General features: G+C 37.2%; 1 protein-coding gene across 3 annotated transcripts in view; it reads right to left on the bottom strand.

Moving 5' to 3' along the window:
• The window catches only part of PLA2G4A (phospholipase A2 group IVA), a 157,037-nt gene that overhangs the window by 9,695 nt on the left and 124,635 nt on the right, over positions 1–22,707 (bottom strand). For all 3 annotated transcript variants that reach the window (XM_011231846.3, XM_034666785.1, XM_002924848.4), the window contains 3 exons: positions 19,685–19,927; positions 11,303–11,487; positions 575–770 (listed from right to left, as the gene is read on the bottom strand). In XM_011231846.3, coding sequence (XP_011230148.1) covers positions 575–770; positions 11,303–11,487; positions 19,685–19,927 — 624 coding nt within the window. The remainder of the gene's footprint in view (positions 1–574; positions 771–11,302; positions 11,488–19,684; positions 19,928–22,707) is intronic.

Below are 22,707 nucleotides of genomic sequence, written 5' to 3' on the forward strand. Positions count from 1 at the left end.
TCCTGCCCGTCAATCTCTACATCTCCCTTTGTTAATCCAGGCTATTGAATAGTCTATAGACTCTGGATGTAGTAAAACAGGACAACTGTGCCTTGAACTTGATTCTCTTTTTCTATGAAACATAACAAAGCAACCTGAAATTATTATCTGTGTTGTACTGCTGGATTATATTAATCTTGTTGTCACTTAAAGTTCCCAGAGTTTTTGCATGATTTGTTCTGAAACAAGGGCTCCCCTGCAAGGGTAATTTTCAAAATATTTAATAATCCCTATGACAAGGGCTCCAATCAATCAGAGCAAACATAAGCCCAGGTTTTGGAGTAAAGCCCCAGAGATTTTTATTGAGCTAGTTGTTCATGCATCAGTTTCTGAATTATGGAGAACTCAGGTAATCTTGGAGTGAAAAAGAGGGGAAGTGCTCGAGGTCTCAGGACAGTAGCTATTTATCAAGGTAAGGGAAGCATTCAAAATTGTAGTAGCTAGTACAGCAAGTGCTGTTATAAATCCGCTTAATATCAGTCTTGCTCCTTTACCAGATTTCTACTTTACAGAATATAATTTATTCCCCACGTACCTGGAGCCTTGTACTTTCTGAAGTTGATGTTGGCCAGAACAAAGTGGATGATAGTTGGGCAATCTTTCTCCATATCAGGGTTCTTGGGTTTAAAGACATAGCACTCCTTCAGTCCTTCTCGATCAAATACTTGAGGATCAATCTTTGGAAACGGAAGCTTGTTCATCTTGGCCCACTTTTCTGCAAGTAGAAGTTCCTATGGAGGAGAGGCAAAGAGGCATTTGGGAATTTTCAGTTTTCATTTATTCAGTTGGTTTGGCCATCATTCAATATTCATCAGGTGTTAACTGTATACTAGCAATGTGCTCCTTGCTAAGATGAATAATGACCCTGTTCTCCAGAAGCTCATTAATCTTAAAAAAATTTATAAAAGCACCCTATAAACAAACTCACTATTATGTTAAATCTTGGCATAGGAGGCATGTGAAAATTTACTGATGAACTGAACTGAATGAAATTATAGTGATGTAATTGTTATAGGGAGAAAAAAACATTAGGGCTCTGGTTATTTATAAGCCATCTGAACATTTTTTAACCCTTCAGAGTCAAAGAATGATGAAACAAAATGAGGAATACTCCAGTACTGAATTTTCACCTGTACCTTCTCAATACGACCAATTAAAATTAGTAAATTTTATGTATACAAACATATTTGAGTTACTCTGATTTTTTTTTTTTGCTTCTGTTTATAAAAAGAATTTAACTTCTGGACTCAGATTGTTATATGTGTAGTGGCCAGGAATGGGCCAGACAGGGAAACCAAGAGTTTAGTAAATGGGCATGGCAGATTGTGTGATGTTTTCCACATATGAGCTCCCTTCCTGGTAAGAGAATTATACATCCCCACCAGAATGAGAAGACGCCTAGACAGAACGACGGCAGTTGATTTGTAGCTGCTGATGTGAAACGTGACCAAGAAATACACATTTGTTGTTGGCCACTGAGATTTTAGGTTTGTTTCTGCGTCAAGGCTGACTAGTGCAGTGGGTAAGCACACACACGCAGATTTGATTTAAACAAGAAAGCATAAGTCAATATGGAGAGATGCTGTAAATACAGCTTATTTTAATTTATTATATAGCTTAAGGGGTAGTAGGAAAAATAAGAAGCAGACTCCGTGGTAAAAGAGCAGACTCCAGGGCCTGATTGCCGGAGTTCAAATGCAAGCTGTGGGACCACGGGCATGTTTCCTAATGTATCCGCATTCAATAGCCTCAACTGTAAAATGAGTATGATAATAATAATATATATCTCATGACTGCCATTAGAATTAAAAAATGCCTGTACAGTATTTAGAATGGTGCAGGATGCCTATCACTTGTTATACAGAAATCTGATAAATAAATGTCAATAAAGAGAGGAAAAGAGGTGGAAGGGGAAAAGTAAGGAAAGAAAAGGAAAAAGGAAGAGAAACAGGTACAGAGAAATTCCCAAAGAGACGAGGTTTTATACAATCTTAAGTTATTTTAACTACTCTTGGTCATCACGTCGATTTATTCAATGATAACCATTAGTTGCAAATCAAAGCTCCATGCTAGGAGATGGGGGGTTCACAGTGAGTGAAACTCTTGTCATTATGGGATTTATAGCCTGGTGAGTGAGAGATAATAATCAAAAAACTCCTTAGGCTTAAAACCATAGTAAATGCTATGAAAAAAGTATTCACCATGAGATTTGCAGTGTATGTGGACTATTTCCTCAGAGTGTACATTAATTCATTCAACAATTATTATTGAACACCTGGTATGTTCTAGGCATAACTCGGCTGTCTTTGAATCCTTGAAGATCATAAATCGACGGGAAAGATAAATAACAGATATTATAGTACAGTATAATAGAGGCAGAGGATGTGATAGACGGTTTTATGCCTGGCCTATGCAGTCTGAAAGGCCCACCTCAAACACAGACACCTTGATTTGCTAGCTGGGTGGTCTGAGACACACTGCGTAGCCACCACAAGTCAACAGGGAAAAAATTTTGTGGTGTGTATGTAGTGATATTCCCCTAATGGCACCATAGGAATCATAAGAACCAATCAACGAACCAACCAACCAACCAAACAGGGACCAGGTTGTTCACTATCCCTGAAATAGTAGGCTCCCAACCCCATTTTACCTACATTCCACCTGTTTCTTATTTTCAGCAACTCATTTTCTATCACTGTATGTAAAGTTAACACCATTATCTTCCTCAGGGTTGCTATGGGGATTAAATGAGATAATGTATTTTTAAAAATTCAGTAATTTATATTCAACAATATAATTTATGTTAAATATATTTAACATATAATACATATGTTAAATGTTTGTATTTATATTTAAGACAGCACCTTAAAATTAAAGAAAAATATACATTGAAATTTCACTGTTCTTGATGCTTCTGGAATGTTGTGAATTTTAAGTTGATCAATTCTAAATGCCACTGAAAAGAAAAATCTGTGAGAACAAAGGATTTAAGATATATTAAAGCACTTGTTCCATAAACTAATAGGCAAAATATGATATTTTATTGAATATTCCATATATATATATATATATATATATATATATATATATAAATTCTAGCTTGAAATTTGAGGAAACTTTTATCACTAGCTCCTTTTTTACCCCCTGTTCAGTTGAATTATTCAGTTTATTTCTTGTCTGGCACTTTCACAATTATTCATTCAAGATTATTCAACACCAAAATAAAACCAAAAGTTCATACTGTGGATCAATTGCGTGAGAATGAAGCAAAAAAAGGGCTTTCTAGTGTTTACAAACATGACTCAGGATGACTAACGATGTGTGGATGTGTGGAGAAAGAGGAAAAGGGAACTTCGTGAGGTAAAAGACCAAGCTATTTTTAGATAGATTTTTCATGCTAGAATCAGGAAGCGATTGAAACTTTCCCTTTCCTGATATGATCCTTCTGTGGAAAAGGTTAAAAATGGGTGACTATAGAGACGGTGATTACAGGATGGAAAAAACGACCTCCTTTCTGATGTCTCGTTTCTGTTTGTAAAGACTGAGAAACAATGACCCAGACTATGACTAGAGCAGACGAGTTGGAAAGGGGTATTTTAGAAGAATGCCATGAGCAAGAACATTGCTGCTTCGTAAAATATGGCAATATGCCAGATTTTCTATCATAAGTATCCATTTTCGTTGTTGGACACCTCATATACTTCAGATTTCCATAGACTAATTCATGGTAAATTTACATAATACTAAAATGATTTTCTGTGGAAATAAAAATTTGATAGTACTCTTCAAAGCAATACTTTGTAAGATATACTCATTTTTGAGTACTAAGACACTGTGAAGGATAAGAAAAACAGTCTAAATAACACAGAAATATATTCAAACTATAGTGTGAGTGGCATATATATGCCATTTTATTTTTATATATGGATAAATATATATTTATATGTATTTTTAAAATATATAAATACTTATATATAATAAACTAGCTTTTCTCAAGAGGAAATGAACTTTTTCTCTGCACACACCTAGGATATGTGCTTTCTATGATGTTTCTCAATATTTAAAATCTATTTTTGGATTGGGAAGAGGTATAAGTATAAATATGCATATAAATATGTAAATAAATTGAATCTTAAAAAAGTGATTGAGGTAATAGAAGATACAATGGCTAGAAACTACAATTTAGAATTCAATATTTTGTGGGTATGGTCATCATCCTTCCAATAAAAAGCATGCTGGTATTAGGATCCAAGAACTTTATAATGCATCAGGGGTGAAAATAATTTTGTATATTTAATAATGTGTAGATTTACATAGCACTTTATATTTCTTGTTAGTTCTTCACTAAGATGTTACTATACCTTCACAAAAATATGTAGAGAACTTAATGTTGGGTATATCTACTCGTCAGAAGCATCTGATCCTTAATGACCAATATACACGTAGCGGGTTCAGTGGGGGCCCTCAAAAAGATAAGTCCATGCTCTTACCCCCCTACCCAGTCCAAGGACATATGAATGTGACTTCATCTGGAAGAGGGGTTTTTGCAAATGTAATTAAGCTGAGGGTCTGAAGATGAGATTGTCATGGGTTATCTGGGTGGGCCATAAATCCAATGACAACTGTCCACATAAGAAGACACATGCACAGAGGAGAGGCCATATGGAGCCAGAGGCTGACACTGGAGTTTTGTAGCCACAAGCCAAGGAAAGCCTGGAGCTGCCAGAAGCTGGAAAAGGCAAGGACAGAGCCTTTGGCAGGGAATGTGGCCCAGAGGAAGCCTTGATTTCAATTTCTGGCCTCCAGAACTATGAGAGAATCCATTTCTGTTGTTTTAAGCCACCCCGTTTGTGGTAATTTGTGATGGCAGCCCTTGGAAACTAATATTTGAGGTAAATCTATAAATGCTACATTTAACAGGGTGTTCCCTTTATCAGCCATGGTGGATCACTGCCCGGAAAGCTAACACTCGGACCAGTTCGACCATGATGGTGCGACGAATCAAAATACAAGTCAGAAGTAAATCATACAGCAGAGGCTCTAACACAAGGATCATGCCATAACGTTAACAAATAAATCAGGTTAGTGTGGGAAAATACAATTTTTTTTTCTGCTTTGAGTGTGTGTGTGTGTGTATGTGTGTTTAAGTTTGATAGAATTTTGGCCTTGAGTGAAAAACAGAAAGATGAAGTCAATTTAAATACATTACTTCTATCATTTATGAAGATTGACTCATCTCCAATTTTCCTTCCTTCCCTCTTCTTTGCCTTCCCTCCGTGCCTACTTCTCTCCTTTTCTCCTTCCTTTTCCTTTGAAGAAAATGAGCCCATTGTTCTGGTTTCTGCTCATTAAGCATTTAAAAGGGCACTGAAAAACTGAGTTAGATTTATGTCCAATATATGGCAACATAATATAAAATAACATTATTTATGGCATAATAACTCTAATCTAGTACTCTCTATAAAATTTAGTAAGGCCAACAAACAAACAAACAAACCCCAAAGCTCCAGTGGTAAACTCTGAATTTTCCTCTACTCCTTGCTTGCTCCTCACCGGAGCCAAAGCTTTCTTAAAAATGTTTTTTTCTAAAATCACAGTCTGTTTCTTTTGCAGACTTGAATAGGAAGACCCTGGCTTATTTTCATGACCAACATTAAAGACAAATGCTATTAGAATTCTAATGGCGAAATAAATTTGCACGGCATATACCTAAGCTATTAAAGGGTTAATAAAAAGAAACCTGACAAAATGAAACACAGAGCTGCTTTTCTTAAATCAATTAATAAGAATATTATTTAGAATCATGAGGCTCTTTATATCCAGACTACTATAAGGTGTGTGCCTACAAACCTAAAAAAAAACCCATAACAAAAAAACAAAACAAAACAAAAAACCCCTCTGGTATTACTGACAGTGACATCATCAGTTTCCAAAACCAGTTACAACAAGATATATTAAAAAACTGTGATTGCCGCTATCAAAAGCCATGATATCTCCCTGACAAAATCTGAGACGTAATTATTCTTATGAAATGCTTATATCAATAATTGTGGAATAAAATTTATGGTTTTATTTTTTGGTCCAGCATTTTTGCTCTGTTCTTTTATTACAAATGGCATTCATATTTCAGTTTTAAAAACAAAATTATTCACTAGTTAATCGACTTAGTAAAATCCTGTTATTACACTGGAGCTTCTCCTCTCCTATCAAAAAGCTTCATGTAGATTCCTCATCAATTTTTAAAACTTACCATATTATATCTAAAATTAGTATCCTAAAAACAAAGAAAAATTAAAATAAGTGTCCTACTTCAGCATTAGTATTTTTTTTTTTATCAATTTAAAAACTATATTTAGGGGGTGCCTGGGCACCTGGGTGGCTCAGCTGGTTAAATGTCCGACTCTTGATTTCGGCTCAGGTCATGATCTTAGGGTTGTGAGATTGAACCCCACGTCCAGCTCCGTGCTGGGCATGGAGCCTGCTTAAGATTCTCTCTGTCTCTGTCCCTCTCTGTCCCTCTGCCCCTTCTCTCTCTCTCTAAAAAAAAATATTTGGGTAATCTTTTAGATCCATAAAGAAATACATATTTTATAATGACAATCATAACACTCACTAGTTAAAAAAATCATTTTCAATGTTCCAAGAGAGCCTGAAAAATTCATTTTGTTCACTTTGAATCTCCTGACGTTCATTTTTTGGGAAAAAAAAGTAATATATAATGTATTGCAATTTCCTTTATATCAAGTCTCTGAAAATACTGTTGCCAGAGTGATGGGTTTTATGTGATCCTAAACCAATAATAAAAGGAAATATATACATACGGGGGAGGGGGTGAGATGAAAGGAATTGACTAAGTAATTCTAAAGCACATCTATGAGAATGCATAGCCGGAAATGTCTACAGAATTTGTAACTCTATATACATGGAGTGATTGTAGACTCTAAGATGGTCAACATATAATAAAGCTATAGCTATTAAAATACAGTGTGGTATTGAGAAAAGAATTGTCAGATTGTCAGATGAACCAATGGAATACAGCAGATTAAACACAAAACAGATCTAGGCATTCTACACTAGTAATATAGTGACGGGATAAAGGAAGCATCACAAATAATGTTTAAAAAGTCTTTGAGGGATTATGTTATTATACACCCAATACATTGAAAAATATTAATGAGTTAGACTATTTTAAAGTATCATAAAAAGGAAAATATCAATCTGTATGCAACTGATCTTGTTAAATATGAATTTTAAGAATAAAACCAGTGAAAGAAGTATCTACCTAAATACTGAAAATGTGAAAGTCATCAGAAATAAAAATGCCAATACAAATGACTCATTAGATCATATTTGCAAAAATAAGACAAACTTTAATATCGTTAAGATATAAAATAACACTTAATGAATGGCAGCAATACTAATAATCCAATTAAAAGTAGTTTAAAAACATCAGTATGCACTAACCACAACAAACTATTTACTCTCACAAACAAAGGGAAAAAATTGAAGCAAAACATGTTTCTCTTTCTTTCTGTCATATTGCAAATTTTTTAAACTTTTTTTGGGGGATAATTTTATTTATTTATTTGAGAGAGAGACAGAGAGCACAAGCCGGAGGGGGAGGAGAGGGAGGGAGAGAAGCGGGCTCTCTGCTTTGATGCAGGGCTCGATCCCAGGACCCTGAGATCATAACCTCAGCTGAAGGCAGACGCTTAACCAACTGAGCCACCCAGGTGCCCCTTAACTTTGTTTTTAATATTTTTCAGCCAACAAAGCCATGTAAAACAAGGACTAGCATATACAATCTGATATAGTAATGTAAATTGGTGTGACTTTCTGGGAAAGAAATCTGAAAATATTTATTAGAAGTCTTAAACTAATACATATCTAAGAAGCCAACCTAAGCAATTAATAAAATGTGTGATTAAAGATTAAGGATAATCACTAGAGAGAAAGTGACAAGATAGCAATAATCTGAAAGTGGAAAACAGAGCATTGTTAAAAAATCCTTGCATATTCACATACAGAGATACCATGCTGTGTTTATAATTATGTTTAAAAAAAATTTAATGACATGGGAAAATGCTCATGATATAATTTTAAGTAGAAAGAAGTAGAATGCAAAGCAATATGATCCTGGTGTGTACACACACACACACACACACACACACACACACACAGAAAAACGACTAAAGGAAAACAGTAAAATATCAGCAGCTATTGTCTATGAATAACAGAAATGATATATATTCTAAATGTACAAATTTTTTACAGTAAGTATATATTCTTCTTAATTAGAAATAATGAATCAAAGTCCATTTAAAAACTACAACAAAGAACAATGGTTCTTTTTAGAGGTACAAAGTGATATCCTCAAACCTTCCCAACATTAAGTCATGAGGTAGCAGAGCTGTGATTCACATATCGAAGGATGGCTTTGACCTTTATACTCCCATTGGTGAAATGAATAATCCAGGGTCTTCCGCCTCCAGAACTAGCTTCTAAGCTATCATCGTAGAGTCATCCATCGGAGCTCACCTCCCCACTGCTGCTCACAGTCATCAAATCCTGCTCTTGGCTTTCTCAATTACCCGTTCTATACAGTACTTCATTATCCTACGCTTGGATTACAGTAAATCCCTCTTTTTAAAAAAATTTCTTCATTTTTAAAAAAATTGCGGGGCTTGAACTCATGACCCAGAAACGAGAACCTGAGCTGAGATCAAGAGTCGGACACTTAACTGACTGAGCCGCCCAGGCGCCCTGTAGTAAATTCCTCTTAATTTGAATCTTTTGCTCTTCATCTCCAATTCATCCTACTTTCCACCATGGAATTAATCATCCTAAAATTCCAGTTTCATGAAGTCGTTTGTCAGCTGCAAACTCTTCACTGATTCTCTATTTCCCATCATGCAGGCCTAAAGCCCTCCTAAAGGGAGCTTAATATTTATCACTTCTAATCAGATTGCTCCATCTCCTCCAATGTGCTCACTGCCATCCCTGTGCCATTTTCATCCTGTTCTATTTATTTCCCTGCTCATCTCCTTCAGGACACACCAATCTAGTCTTATATGGATCTCCCATAACACACATGCTTATATAAAGCCAAATAACTATCTAACAGTAAGTTGCTCATTTTCCTTCCAATGACTCTTGTGAATAAAAGTCTTTCTCCCAAAAAAGCTAAAATGTTCTGGAGATTAAGAACCATGGTTTATCATTAACTGCTGCACACAGCGCACAGCACAGAAAAAAAATACATGTACAACATGTTCAAAGGAGGCATCTAGTAAAGGGGAGAGATCATTAGATTGTCATTCTGGAGCCTTGGAATCTGGTCCAGCTTGACCACTACTTAACTAGCACTTTCCCAGCCAGGTCCTGGGCTATGTTCTATTCACCCGTTATCTTATTTAATTTGTTGATGTGATGAAATTGCTCATCTCACCAACCCTTGTTTTCTTGTCAGAATACCAGTAACTGCCTCAAAAAAAAAAAAAAATCAAATGTGAAAGCATTTGTAAAAAGAGAGACTTTATATATATCAAAGAGTTGTTATGATAGCCACAGTTAGTCTTGAGAGCAGTTTCATCATAGCATGATGGGAAGGAAAGCAAATGTCAGAGGACCTGGGTTATTACTGACTTCCTGGTTGACCTGGGTTATCACTGGCCCTTCCTGGTTGACCTGGGTTATCACTGACTCTTCCTGGTTGACCGGGGTTATCACTGACTCTTCCTGGTTGGGAGATCATGGACTATGTCACTTAACTCTATGAATTTCCATGTCTTAATCAATGAAATGGGGATAATAACTCCATCACTCTCACAGAATTTCATTCATTCACTCACAAAAAATGACCTACTCACACTTTGGCCGGCACTTATAATACAATTAGAACCAAATGATTAAAACAAAACATACATTCAAAATAGTGTCCTAGTTCCCAAGGAGTTCACAGACAGTGGAAGATATATGTATTGTGAACAAATACAGACACTACACCATGAAAACTGCCATATTTAGAAGAATCTACTAAGTCCTTTGTACTGAAACTCTATCTGCGAAGGTCAAGAAAGATAACATTTGAGATGTGTCTCAAGAAATTTTGAGGTGTTCCAGGTGGAAAGAAGAGTAACGTTCATGGTCTCACTTGGGTGAGGCCACAGTGCTGCTAAGCAATATATGTTGCCTATTCAGAACTTTTTCTCATTTCCTCAGAGGCAGACTTTTATTCTCCCCAGGATCCTGGCTCCACCACCTCCACCCTCTCACCCTTAAGAGATACCACTGAATTCTAATTCCTACAAAAGTGAGAAGTCATCAGATGAGTACTTTCTTAACTTCCCCTCTCCATGCCTAACAGTGACCTTCCATCCACAGCCATTATCTTCTCCCTCCCCTTGCCCCAATATCGACATTTCTATATCACTCTCCACCTGTATTTTTGTATCTCCTTTGCACTCCTTACCCATGGAAACTTCCGAGGGCTGTGACCCTATCACATATGTCATCTCTCCATTCTCCAATAATGTCTTCATTAATGACTCCCAGCCATCAGCATTTAAACACATTCAAGTCTCTTATTAACAACCCACCTCTCCATATACATAGTTTTCCTGCTTCCCACCTCTTGCAGATACAGCGCATCTCCTTCTTCCTTGGACAGTCTACAGGATTATCTCCATTTTCTTATCTTCCACTCCTTCAAATCACTGCAATATGATTTCTGCCCTCACAATGTTATTGAAACTGCCTTTGTCCCGTTCACCATAGACTTCCTTGTTGTTAAGTATCTTCAACTGGTTTTCACAACACTGTATACTTCCTTGATTTTTGTTATTTTCCCCTGATAATTGCTGTCAAATCTTCAAAATAGTATTTCATGTCCTCTTCTCTGAGTATAACTTCCCATGCATGGTTTTAATTATCTTTTACTTGCTAACATCCAAATCTCAGCCTAAGTTCCTTGAACTTCAGATAGGTTGCATAATTCTTGTTCTGCTTAAGACTGTGAACTTTAATGTAGGCCATGGGGAATCATTTACAAGTTTCCTCTTTCTCTTTTTTTCTCTTTTTCTTTTTACAAGTTTCTTTAAGAAGGGGAGGGATTGAATCACATCTGTGTTTTTAAAATATGACTCACAGTAATGTAGAAAAATAGGCTCAAGAGATAAGAAATTGGAGAGAAGAGGACTGAGATATCTACAAGGCTTGCAAAAGAACATGCTAGATAATGGAATGCTATATAAATTCTCCTTACCTTGAATGGAGGACTAGAGTCACTTGGACGTGCAGAAAAGTCAAAGGAGATAATGAGATCAACTCCCCTCTGAGGTCTCAGGATCAAGGGGTATGGCAGGTTAAACGTGAGGCCACTGTCCACGACATGAATCTTTTTACTTTTGACATCCAGTGGCTCATATATTTGCTCAAACTCGTCAGGATCTTTAAAAAGGAAAGAAACAAAAGAATGAATTCAGTGACCATTTAACATTATTTAGAACATAAAAATATTTTTAATGTAAATTTGTGAGTAGAATTTCATCTGGGTAGGCCCTCAGGCTTTGAAGACAAACATAACTGGGCATGAGTCCTGCTTTAGCAATGGCAAATGAATTATTGTCTTTAACTTATAGTTTCCACATCTGTACTTTCAGGGTAAAGGATCAAATAAGGGTGCTGTGAGGATTAAGTGGGACAGCGCATGGAAAATACTTAGATCAGGCCCCGGCATTAACTCTAAGCTGCGATTTGGATTTGTTTAACCGTATTACTTCACTTTACCTAGGTCTTTACTGGCTTAAAAACATTTCCTCAGACATTATTTTGATTTAAGTCGTAACAGACATGTGAGGTAGATGATATCTATAAGTGAAGGATGAAGTAAATTCATCTCTATGGTGACAGAACTGGGGAGTGGAGGAGTCTGAATGGATCCCACACTGCATCTCCTGAGGTGATGGGAGTCCAAGGAAATACTCCAGCCAACACTTCAGCAGACGTGTATTGTCTGCTACTATTTGGGCTCTGTTCTAGATGCTGAACAAGATGCACACTCTGCTCTAACAAGCACGTGACTGACAAATCAGTAAACAAATGGTTCAGGCAGTATTAAACGCATTGTAGAAAATGATAGAGGGTCATATAATAGAGAGTAACTTCAGCTGAATAATCAGGAGAGACCTTTTTGAGAAGACCTTGAGCTGAGACCAGAGTAATAATATAGAACTGGCCAACCAAAGATTTGGGGGGATATTTTTTCCAGGGAGAGGAAAGAGCCAGAGCAAAGGCCCTGAGGCAGAATCAGACTTGGTATGTCTGAGAAACAGCAAGAAGCCCAGTGTGGTTCCAGTATTGGAGGAGAGCAGAATGAGAGGACAAGGGGATCTGAGAAAGCAGGGTCTAGAAGTCATTTATGTTTTAATACAAAATAGTAAGATGGTCCTCTTCACGTTTATGTGTGGTGCCACTCATTCACTTCCCAGGAAAGAGAGATGTGATCAGAATGGAACTGTTTTGAGGTGAATGAAATAACATGCAATTGTTTTGGTCTGTCTCCTTGTCCTCACACATGTTCCGTTAAGAAGAAGGCTGGAAAGTTCAAGAACAGAGTGAAGATGTTCATACTAGACATGCATGATGATCTCTGAGAAAGCTAGTAACTTCTATTTGGCAAGCCTTTTCACAGAGGCAGTAATAAAAACTAGAGGGTCAGACTGACTTGTGTTTATAGAACCCCCTATATTAACTATAAAATAGTTAATACCTATTTTCCAGGAAAACGTTCAGCATATGGTGAGAACCCACAGCATATTCATTTCCTCCATATATTTCTTTCTTTTTTTTTTTTTTAAAGATTTTATTTATTTATTTGACAGAAAGAGAGACAGCCAGTGAGAGAGGGAACATAGGCAGGGGGGATGAGAGAGGAAGAAGCAGGCTCCCAGCAGAGGAGCCTGGTGTGGGGCTTGATCCTAGGACTTCGGGATCACACCCTGAGCCGAAGGCAGACGTTTAACGACTAAGCCACCCAGACGCCCTGTTTCCTCCATATATTTCTAAATAAGAATGATACTGATTATAATCCTCTCATAGTGAATTTTATCATTACGTTTTAAGAGCAAGGGATCCCAAAGAAAGGCAAATCTTTAAATTCTTCGTGTCCCATTAAACCCACACTCCTCCTTATTAAAATTGGAAAAGCACCGAAACAATTAAGCTTGACATTTATTCAATGTGAATCGAAACAGTTCTAGATTTGGGCTTAGTTACTTAAGAAAATGTTATTATCCTTTCAGTTTCTACAGTTAACAGGGAATCATGTGTTTTTTTTCTCTCTCTCCTGTTTATTAAAATTTCTCATCCCTAGAATACTGAATAACAAGTGAATGTTACAAACATAGACTAGTGTGTTTAGGAATGAAGAGGAAAAGAGTTTACAGCTGAGGTGAACTGTACTACCCAGAACTGGTGAATGAGAAAAGGTGTGACTGAATGGTCTTAAATAAAAAAACCCAAATATGCTAAAACAAAAACAAAAACAAACCCACAACCCTCCCCCCTCCCAGCTATGGGGGGGAGTGGTTTAGACAAGAATAAGGTCATATGATTGAGCATATGACTGAATGAAAAGGTAGGCCAAGTTAAAAAAAAAAAAAAGTCTTGCTATATCTGAGGTGAATGCGTAGGCCAAAAAGAAGAGAAAAGAGAAATTATTTGGTAAATAATCATCTCCAGGTTAACTCTCCTTTCTTTTCTTATCAAGCATGTGTGGATTGTAGTGACAAAGTACTTTTCTACCAGCCAAGATTCTAAATTTCCATCTATCACAGAAACTCAAACCTAAGAATTGTAACATTGAAATATAGATATATTATCAAACACGATTTTAATATTTATTCCTCTGAAATGTTTATTGTTTAAAAATTACATATGTAAAAATAAGTTTAAAAAAATAAAAAATTACCTGTGTAAACTTTTGAAAGGTGAACAATTGTGGGTCTTTGTCTTATATTAGTTTTTAAATATTTTACTAAGAAGCTGGATGTTCATTATTTGGGTACTTTTATTTCTCCTAAAAGCAGTTTCATTTATTTTGAGTGTCTCGCATGTATTAGAAATTTCACATATGAGATTGATCATCCTTCAAAGACTCTTACAAAAGAGGTATTATTAGTGTCATTTTAAAGATAAGGAAGCTAAGAACCAAGAGGTACAGTTTCAGGGGCGCCTGGGTGGCTCAGTCATTAAGCATCTGCCTTCGGCTCAGGGTGTGGTCTTGAGTTCTGGGATCGAGCCCCACATCAGGCTCCTCTGCTGGGAGCCTGCTTCTTCCTCTCCCACCCCCTGCTTGTGTTCCCTCTCTTGCTGCCTGTCTCTCTCTCTCTCTGTCAAATAAATAAATAAAATCTTAAAAAAAAAAAAAAAAAGAGGTCCAGTTTCACACAGTGATAGTCAGGATTCCAAGCCAGGCCCAGGCCTGAGCCGTCTGTACCATGTGTCCTGTGTTACTTCAGTAAGTGGTGTGGGCCACAGAATGGAAAAGGTTTCAAATGGCTAACTTAAAAAGCAGTGATTACAATGTAGAGAGACTAACTACCCATGCGGCTATCGATCATCAAAACCACGTTAATATGTGTCTTTAATCACAAGTAAACCCAAACATCTTAAAAACACATTAGTGGCAATATTTTTCACAATGCAGTGATTTTCCCTAATATAATAAAGTGTAATGACAGTTCACAAATATTTTTCTTTGGCTTCTTACACTTAGTGCTTTTTTTTAATTTTAGCTAAAAGATTTACTGAAACAGGCCACTTCTCTTATTCTGTTTGATATGCTCCTTCTTGTCATGAAACTGGTAGTCTCCTTTTTTTCTCTTTTCTATCCAAGATAACATCTGAGAGAGATACCATGACGTGACCAATTTCCAGCTCTGGCACGCAGCTAAACACCATGGTTCCACCCTTCCAAATAAACTGACAGGAAGTAGTGTTTCTTAATTGTGTTGCAAACATCATAGTTTTGCAAGATATTAACAGATGTTCTATACACAAAATAAGAATTTCATGATCAAATAGGTTTGAGAAATAGAAGGTCAACAGCTTAAAGTAATGGCCAATTATATTGTGTGTTTCCTGTCTCCTTACTATGCCTTGGGCTAACTGCCCTTTTTAATGAAGATGCTACTTAAAAAAAAAAAAATGCCACTTAATTTTCACACGAAGTCTATAAGATAGGTACCACTATTATTTCTATTTTGTAAGTAAACTTGGAGTAAATAGTGAAGACTGTCGCAAACTCGCTGCCCTATGGTTCCAGGTTCCATCTGGCTCAGGGGTGTTGGTTTTTAGGTTGGCTCTGTTTTTCTATCATTGTTGTAACTGAGGTTTATGCTAAGTGACTGCTCAAGACTGTCCTGCTAATAAATGGCCCAGCCAGGATTCAAATGTAAGCCAGACTGCTTTTCAAGTACTATCTTGAGGCACCGTAAGCAGGGCTGCTTAAATTTATTAGAGCAGCCCATCGCATTGTGAAGAGGGGGACAGAATTAGTTTTTCCAAATTTATTTGAATTTGAACCCGATTTATTGTATAACACCTACTAGAATGTCCGAGAGTTTGATAAACCCCCCTATGGCAATATCCTCCCACAATTTAAAACATACTTGGCTTCTAAACCTGTAAATGAGTCAATCAGGTTCTTTGCGAGGTATGGAAATATGCTGTGTTTTATAATTATGTACCATCTCCTTAAAGCAGTTCAGCTATGGATAATTGAGATGCTCATTTTTTAAAAAGATTTTACTTATTTACTTAGTTGACAGACAGAGAGAGCGAGAGCACAAGCAGGGGGAGTGGGAGAGGGAGAACAGGCTCCCCGCTGAGCAGGGAGCCCAATGCGGGATGCGGGGCTCCATCCAGGACTCTGGGATCATGACCTGAGCCAAAGGCAGATACTTAACCGACTGAGCCACCCAGGCACCCCTGCAATGGTCATTTTATAAATACCTTACACAGATTCAATTTATGATGTACAAAAATGTTTGGATGCTTGTGTACTGAACTCTGGCCTAAATTAACACATGCCTCGATTTTTTATTCCAGATGGTATGTGTCACAGTAAGTAACATAAACAGAAAAGTAAACAGGAAAGAAGTCACATAAATAATGGACAGCTTCTCCGAAATTAGTTTTTAAAGGTATACAACTATTTTGAAGTAAACAAATGAGAGGCATTCCCTCATCTTATTATTTCTCTTATTTTCAAAAGACTGTCTACAAGGTGAAGTAATAGGCACAAAATGGTACTATTTTTTTCTCATCTGAGGTTGAGAGATTGTTTTAATTCTAAGATACTCAAATTTTAATCCGTACAAACGAAATCATCATAGGGTAAACTAAAATGTAAGATTTTCCTAATATCTAGATAAGATAAAAATCTCTATTTCTTTTTTGCATGGGGAGAGTACAAAAATGAGAGAAATAACCTTAATGTTTTAATTAAATTATGGTATTTTTAACTGTATAATAAGTAGGTTTTTTAAAAAGATTTATTTATTTATTTATTTATTGGGGGGGGTTGAGAGAGAGTGAGCATGAGCGGAGGGAGGAGCAGAAGGAGAGGGAGGGAAGCAGTCTCCCCGCTGGTTGCAGAACCTGCTGTGGGGTTTGACCTCACGACCCTGAGGTCATGACCTGGCTCAGGTGCCCCTGTATAATAAACAGAAGTTTTAATGGAGACTTTATGAACCAAGATGATTACAGTTTTTGGTACATGTTTTAATTTTTAGCTCCACACACGTGGCTAGTCTAAAACTTGGAAATATTCGGAGACAGACAGGGTGTACTTTAGTAAGGACCTGAGAGAGCACTAATCGATTTAATAAAACCAATCTAACACGCAGTCATTTTTAACAGCGTTAGTCTGTAAATTATGAATTTGAATGAACTCATCACTGACCTGACTAGATTCTTGACTGAAATCTATATGCCATACACATCTTTTTTTTCAGCTGGATAAATACAGAGTGAGTGAAATAGAATTTTTATGAGATACGACATTACAAAATAAAATTTAAAGTTCTTTGCAAAGAGCATTAATTGAAAACAGTTTTTGGTTAACACATTCCAAAATACGTCAACAAAAGAATGTTTAGTCGATGTAACACCATATTTTGAGATGATTACATTTTCTACTTCCTCCTTTTACTTCATGAGAACTGTCCATGAGTCTTCTTTCAAAGGGCACCCAGTAAAGAAAGGAGTCAGATTAGGTGACATACAACGATATTCTCCAAGCACCACAGAGAGAAGTAAGGACTGTGTCTTCACTGACCCAGTTCCATCAGAATCAGCGGTGCTGGGTGTCAGTTTTTCTCTAGTTTTCTATTATTCTTAACTAAAATACATAAATCCTTCCGTGAATCAAAACTTCACGGAAAGGTCAAAAACTAATTTCAACTTTTATGAGGGCAAGGATTACAGTGTCTCATGGACGACTGGCTTCCTAGTACCAAACACGTTGCAAGTGCTCTGTAAATACTGTGTGAATGCACGAATAAACAAAAGAAACAAGGAAGATGAAAATGGAGAACAATTTGAAAACAGGCGAAAATAATGAAAGACACATTTCTTAAGGTTGCCAAATTTATCTACTAAAAATACAAGATGCTGTTAAATTTGAATTTCAGACACACAACAAATAATGCTTTAGTACAAGTAAGTCCTAAATGTTGCAAGGGCCACACTTACACCACATATATATACATATATATGGTTTGGAATTCAAATTTAACTAGGCCTGCTGTATTTGATCTAGGAAGCGGAACACCTCTGAATCTACATAAAATATTGCAAAACCACCAGGGAGTTGTTAAGATGCGGAGGGCAGAATGCATGCTATGCAAACCACAGGAGCTATTCTGGGTAGCCCTATCAAACTAATAACATAAAACAGATGTAATATAGTACACAGAAAGGAAACTTCCATTTGACATCAGCAAAACAATGACTAACAAAAACAAGGGCTGAGGGGAAGGGAGTCTAGCAGAAAGGAAAAGCTTCTGAGCAACGCTGAGGTCTGTGACCCCATTCTAGGTCAGCTGAGAAAACTGTAGGCAATGAGAATGACTTTCTTTGATCTTTGTTTTCTTTAGAGTAAAATAGCTCTAAAGATTCTTTCTAGCTCTAAATGACCTTTGAGACTAAGTTTTTTAATGGCTGTCATCATTGATCCATAAAGCCTAAGTTTCTAAGGAAGACACATTTAATGGGTATGATAATGGCAATGAGTATAATCATGGGCCACAAGACAAATGAGGTCACCGATTAATGGGCAAGGTTTTTTTTTTTTAATTTTGGATGAATTTTAAAATAGATATTGACTCTAATCACAAACAGACTTTTATCATTGTTAATATGAAAGGGTATGGATTGCATGCCATACCTCACATCCTAGACTTCGATGCCATAAACATAATGTAAAGTATAGTGAGTTTCTAGTCTTCTTGTTTAAAAAACAAGGGAAACCTTTGCTTTTGCAATTTCCTTTCAGCTCAAGCAACAAGTGGAAACAGCACTACCAGAAACACCACCAAACCTAAAGCCATGTCCTAATTTTCACAAATATTTTATAGGCATGATGCTTAACCAGAGAGCAGAAGAAAGGGTTTTGGAAATATTCCACCTACGTTTCTAAAGCATTCTGTTGATGCCCGTAAGCAGAAATGACTGAGAAACGACATCTGGGCAGTTAACAGAAAAATGATGGTATGATGACGTAGGAAGATTTTAGATGACAGGATCATTATAAGAAAGATTATTATGTATTGATTAGTCACAAAGGCAAATTTAACTTTTAATTTGAAACATGCATGGAACTGAAGAATAAAGGGAATTATTATTCCTTGGAATTTGACAAAGTAACAAACAGGACAGTTGAGTGGGTTCTTACCAGCTGGCCTTAAGAAAGTTACCTAATATTTCTGAGAACTGGAGGGACAGGCCCAGGAGCCTCACAGACACTGAGACCGGTGATATCAACTCCACTCTGAACCTTGGGTTGCAGGCCCTCCTGTGCACACAGTTGGGCTAAGGACCACCTTAACCAGAATCCCATATGTGCCGGTTCTGCTGAGACCTGCCCTTTGCCAAGGAAAAACACCCACACGAGATTCAAAGGAGGAAATGAGACAGAGGCTACATTTCTGCCATTTCCACTGCCAAGCACGGTTGTGGGGGTGATTCTGAAGCGTTTTTGGAATCATTCCTGGAAGCTCAGCCTGGAGCTTGCTCTTCCAAGCCCTGGAACAACTTTGTAAACACCTAATTCCCTACTTTAAACCCCACTCAGTTAAACAAGGGAGACGGTTTCCTGTTTTCTGAGTGAACCTTGTCCAATACAGAGAGGATCCAAGGTCCCTCCTCAGTGTTTGAGTGAAAATTTTCTACGCTGACATATCTATGCCATTTCCTGTCCAACGAATATTTTTCTTCCAAAAAAACAGACTTTTGAATTAAATGGATGTTGCTGTAATTGAGCATAAATGGATAGGTATTGACAATGATCAAAAGGCTTCTCCCTAGAAAGGAATAAAGATCTCCTGGATTAGCTTCCATGGATTACGTTTTGTGTGCTTACCTGCTACAGCTGTATCCAATTCGTCTTCATCCAATGATTCCTGTGTCATAAAGTCTTTCAGAGGAGACATTGGATAGGATGTATTGAGATTCAAGCCCAACATGAAGTTGTGCACCTTCCCAGCACGTCCTTCTCTGGTATTGAATAAAGCTGAATCACTCACCAAAGCCATTAACATACGATGGACCCAACTTGCTTGATTATCATTGTGATATTCCCTTTCAGCATCTTCATTTTCAGTGCCTAAGGAAAAAGAACCAGAACATTATATAGATTCCCAAGTCCCTTAAAAAAAACTTTGGATAAGTACCTAGTAGCACAATTGCTGGATTGTAGGGTAGCTCTATTTTTAAGTTTTTTGAGGAACCTCCATACTGTTTTCCAGAGTGGCTGCACCAGTTTGCATTCCCACAAACAGTGTAAGGATTCCTCTTTCTCCACATCCTCACCAACACCTGAGGTTTCCTGATTTGTTAATTTTAGCCATTCTGACCGGTGTGAGATGGCATCTCACCGTGGTTTTGATTTGTATTTCCCTTGATGCTAAGTGATGTTGAGGAATTTTTTCATGTGTCTGTTGGCCATTTGAAGGGGCACAGGCACCTCAGTGTTTATAGCAGCAATGTCCACAATAGCCAAACTATGGAGAAAGCCCAGACGTCCATCAACAGATGAATGGATAAAGAAGATGTGTGTGTGTATGTGTGTATATATATATATACACACATACATACACACACACACACACACACACACATATATATATATACACACATACACACACACATACACACACATATATATATGGAATGGAATATTACTCAGCCATCAAAAAGAATGAACTCTTGCCATTTGCAATGGCATGGATGGAAGTAGAGCATATTATGCTAAGGGAAATAAGTCAGTCAGAGAAAGACAAATACCATATGATTTCACTCATATGTGGAATTTTAGAAACAAAAACATGAACATAGGGGAAGGGAAGGGAAAATAAGATAAAAACAGAGAAGGAGACAAACCACAAGACACCCTTAACCATAGGAAACGAACTGAGGGTTGCTGGAAGGGAGATGGTAGGGGGATGGGGTAACTAGGTGATGGGCATTAAGGAGGGCAACTTGATGTAATGAGCACTGGGTATTATATGCAACTGATGAATCACTAAATTCAACCCCTGAAACTAATAATATACTATATGTTAACTAAACTGGTTTTAAAGAAAATTTGTAAAATACCTTTGGCAATTGAATGGTAAGATTAATAGTGAAGCTCTATGGCTTTTGATTGAACATTTATTTGTCTAACTTACACTAAATATTTCAGTTCATCATTTTTGTTCTTAAGTTGTTCTTACTTTACTCTTTACCTACAGTCTACAGATTGTGTTCTTGATGTGTTACTTGGTCTATTATTACATTTCCAGGCAAACTTCTATTTTCCCCTTTCTGGCCTTCCCCAGTCCTTTCCTTCCTTGTGTCTAGACACACACACACACACACACACATACACACACACATGGAAATTCCACAGTAGCTAATCCTCTCCTCTCCATCACTAAGTTTCCTTCCCTATCCTGTTTAGTAAACATCCAGGAAGCATGCAAACTGAGAGACAGCTGAAGGATTCAACACACATATTTGCTGCTCAGTAAACACTCTATGAACAGTCATTTGATCCTTGCTTATAAAGTTCGGAATTTAAAACCATGTAATTTAAACACATGCTTTAACACGTCTTAAAATTCAGCAATCTTCCGAAAGCAGCAGTTTTAAACGACTTTGTCCTTAAAACTTGTGCACACCTCACCCCTGCTGGGAAGCCACATCGTGGAGCTGCTTAGAACACTGGCTTCAGAATCAGCTTGTCTGGATTGCAATCCTCTCTCCACTGCTTACTAGTTGGTTACCTCTTCTCAGCCTTTGTCTCCTCATCAGGACACCTCACGGGACTGGTGTGAAGATAAACTGAGATAGTGTATTCATGTGCATCTCTTAGAAAAATGCCTGGCCTGTCATGTATTATCTTAAATTCGTAATCAACACTAGTTAGTAGTAGAGACAAGAGGTGACAGTGGCCGCTGCATCATCATTATCATCAATATTATTCATTGATAATCCAAGTCCAGGAATGCTGTGCGGTAGAGCATAATTCCACCGGCCTGCATCCCTCTGTTCAGATTTCTGGGGACTCTATATAAATAGACATGCATACATTAAACTGTATGTGTGTGTATTTGAGAAAAAAGAAAAAGTCTACGTTCAAACTTCATAATTTCTAAGAAATGTTAATTAGACATACATAAAACCATAATAAATACTTGTTTTTATCTACATAAAGATTAGCTTAACCGAGCTGACTAAACGAATGGATCTTTCAGGAGCCAATTCAGATGACTACATACTCACAAAAAATATATACATTTTTCTACTCCCACACTTCTCCAAAACCATATATGACAAAAAAATCTTTCACAAGAACAAATTGGGTTTTCAAGTGAATTGATTTAGGGGCACCTGGGTGGCTCAGTCAGTTAAGTGACTGACTCTTGGTTTCAGCTCAGGTCGTGATTTCAGGGTCATGAGATTGAGCCCCCTGTCAGGTTCCATGCTTAACTTGGAGTCTAATTGGGACTCATTTTCCCTCTCCCTCTGCCCTTCCCCCCTGAGTTCATGCTCTCTCTCTCTCTCAAATAAATAAATAAATAAATCTTAAAAAAAATTAAACTGAGGGGCGCCTGGGTGGCGCAGTCGTTAAGCGTCTGCCTTCGGCTCAGGGTGTGATCCCGGCGTTATGAGATCGAGCCCCACATCAGGCTCCTCTGCTATGAGCCTGCTTCTTCCTCTCCCACTCCCCCTGCTTGTGTTCCCTCTCTCGCTGGCTATCTCTGTCAAATAAATAAATAAAATCTTTAAAAAAAATTAAACTGAATGGTTTATATCTTCTGGTTACATAGGATCTGAAGAAAATCCCAATTATTTTCCAAACATTTGGAGCTTCCTCCCACTCCTCCACTTCCTTCTCCT

The sequence above is a fragment of the Ailuropoda melanoleuca genome, chromosome 8 (genome assembly GCF_002007445.2).
Source record: "Ailuropoda melanoleuca isolate Jingjing chromosome 8, ASM200744v2, whole genome shotgun sequence".
Lineage (NCBI taxonomy): Eukaryota > Metazoa > Chordata > Mammalia > Carnivora > Ursidae > Ailuropoda > Ailuropoda melanoleuca.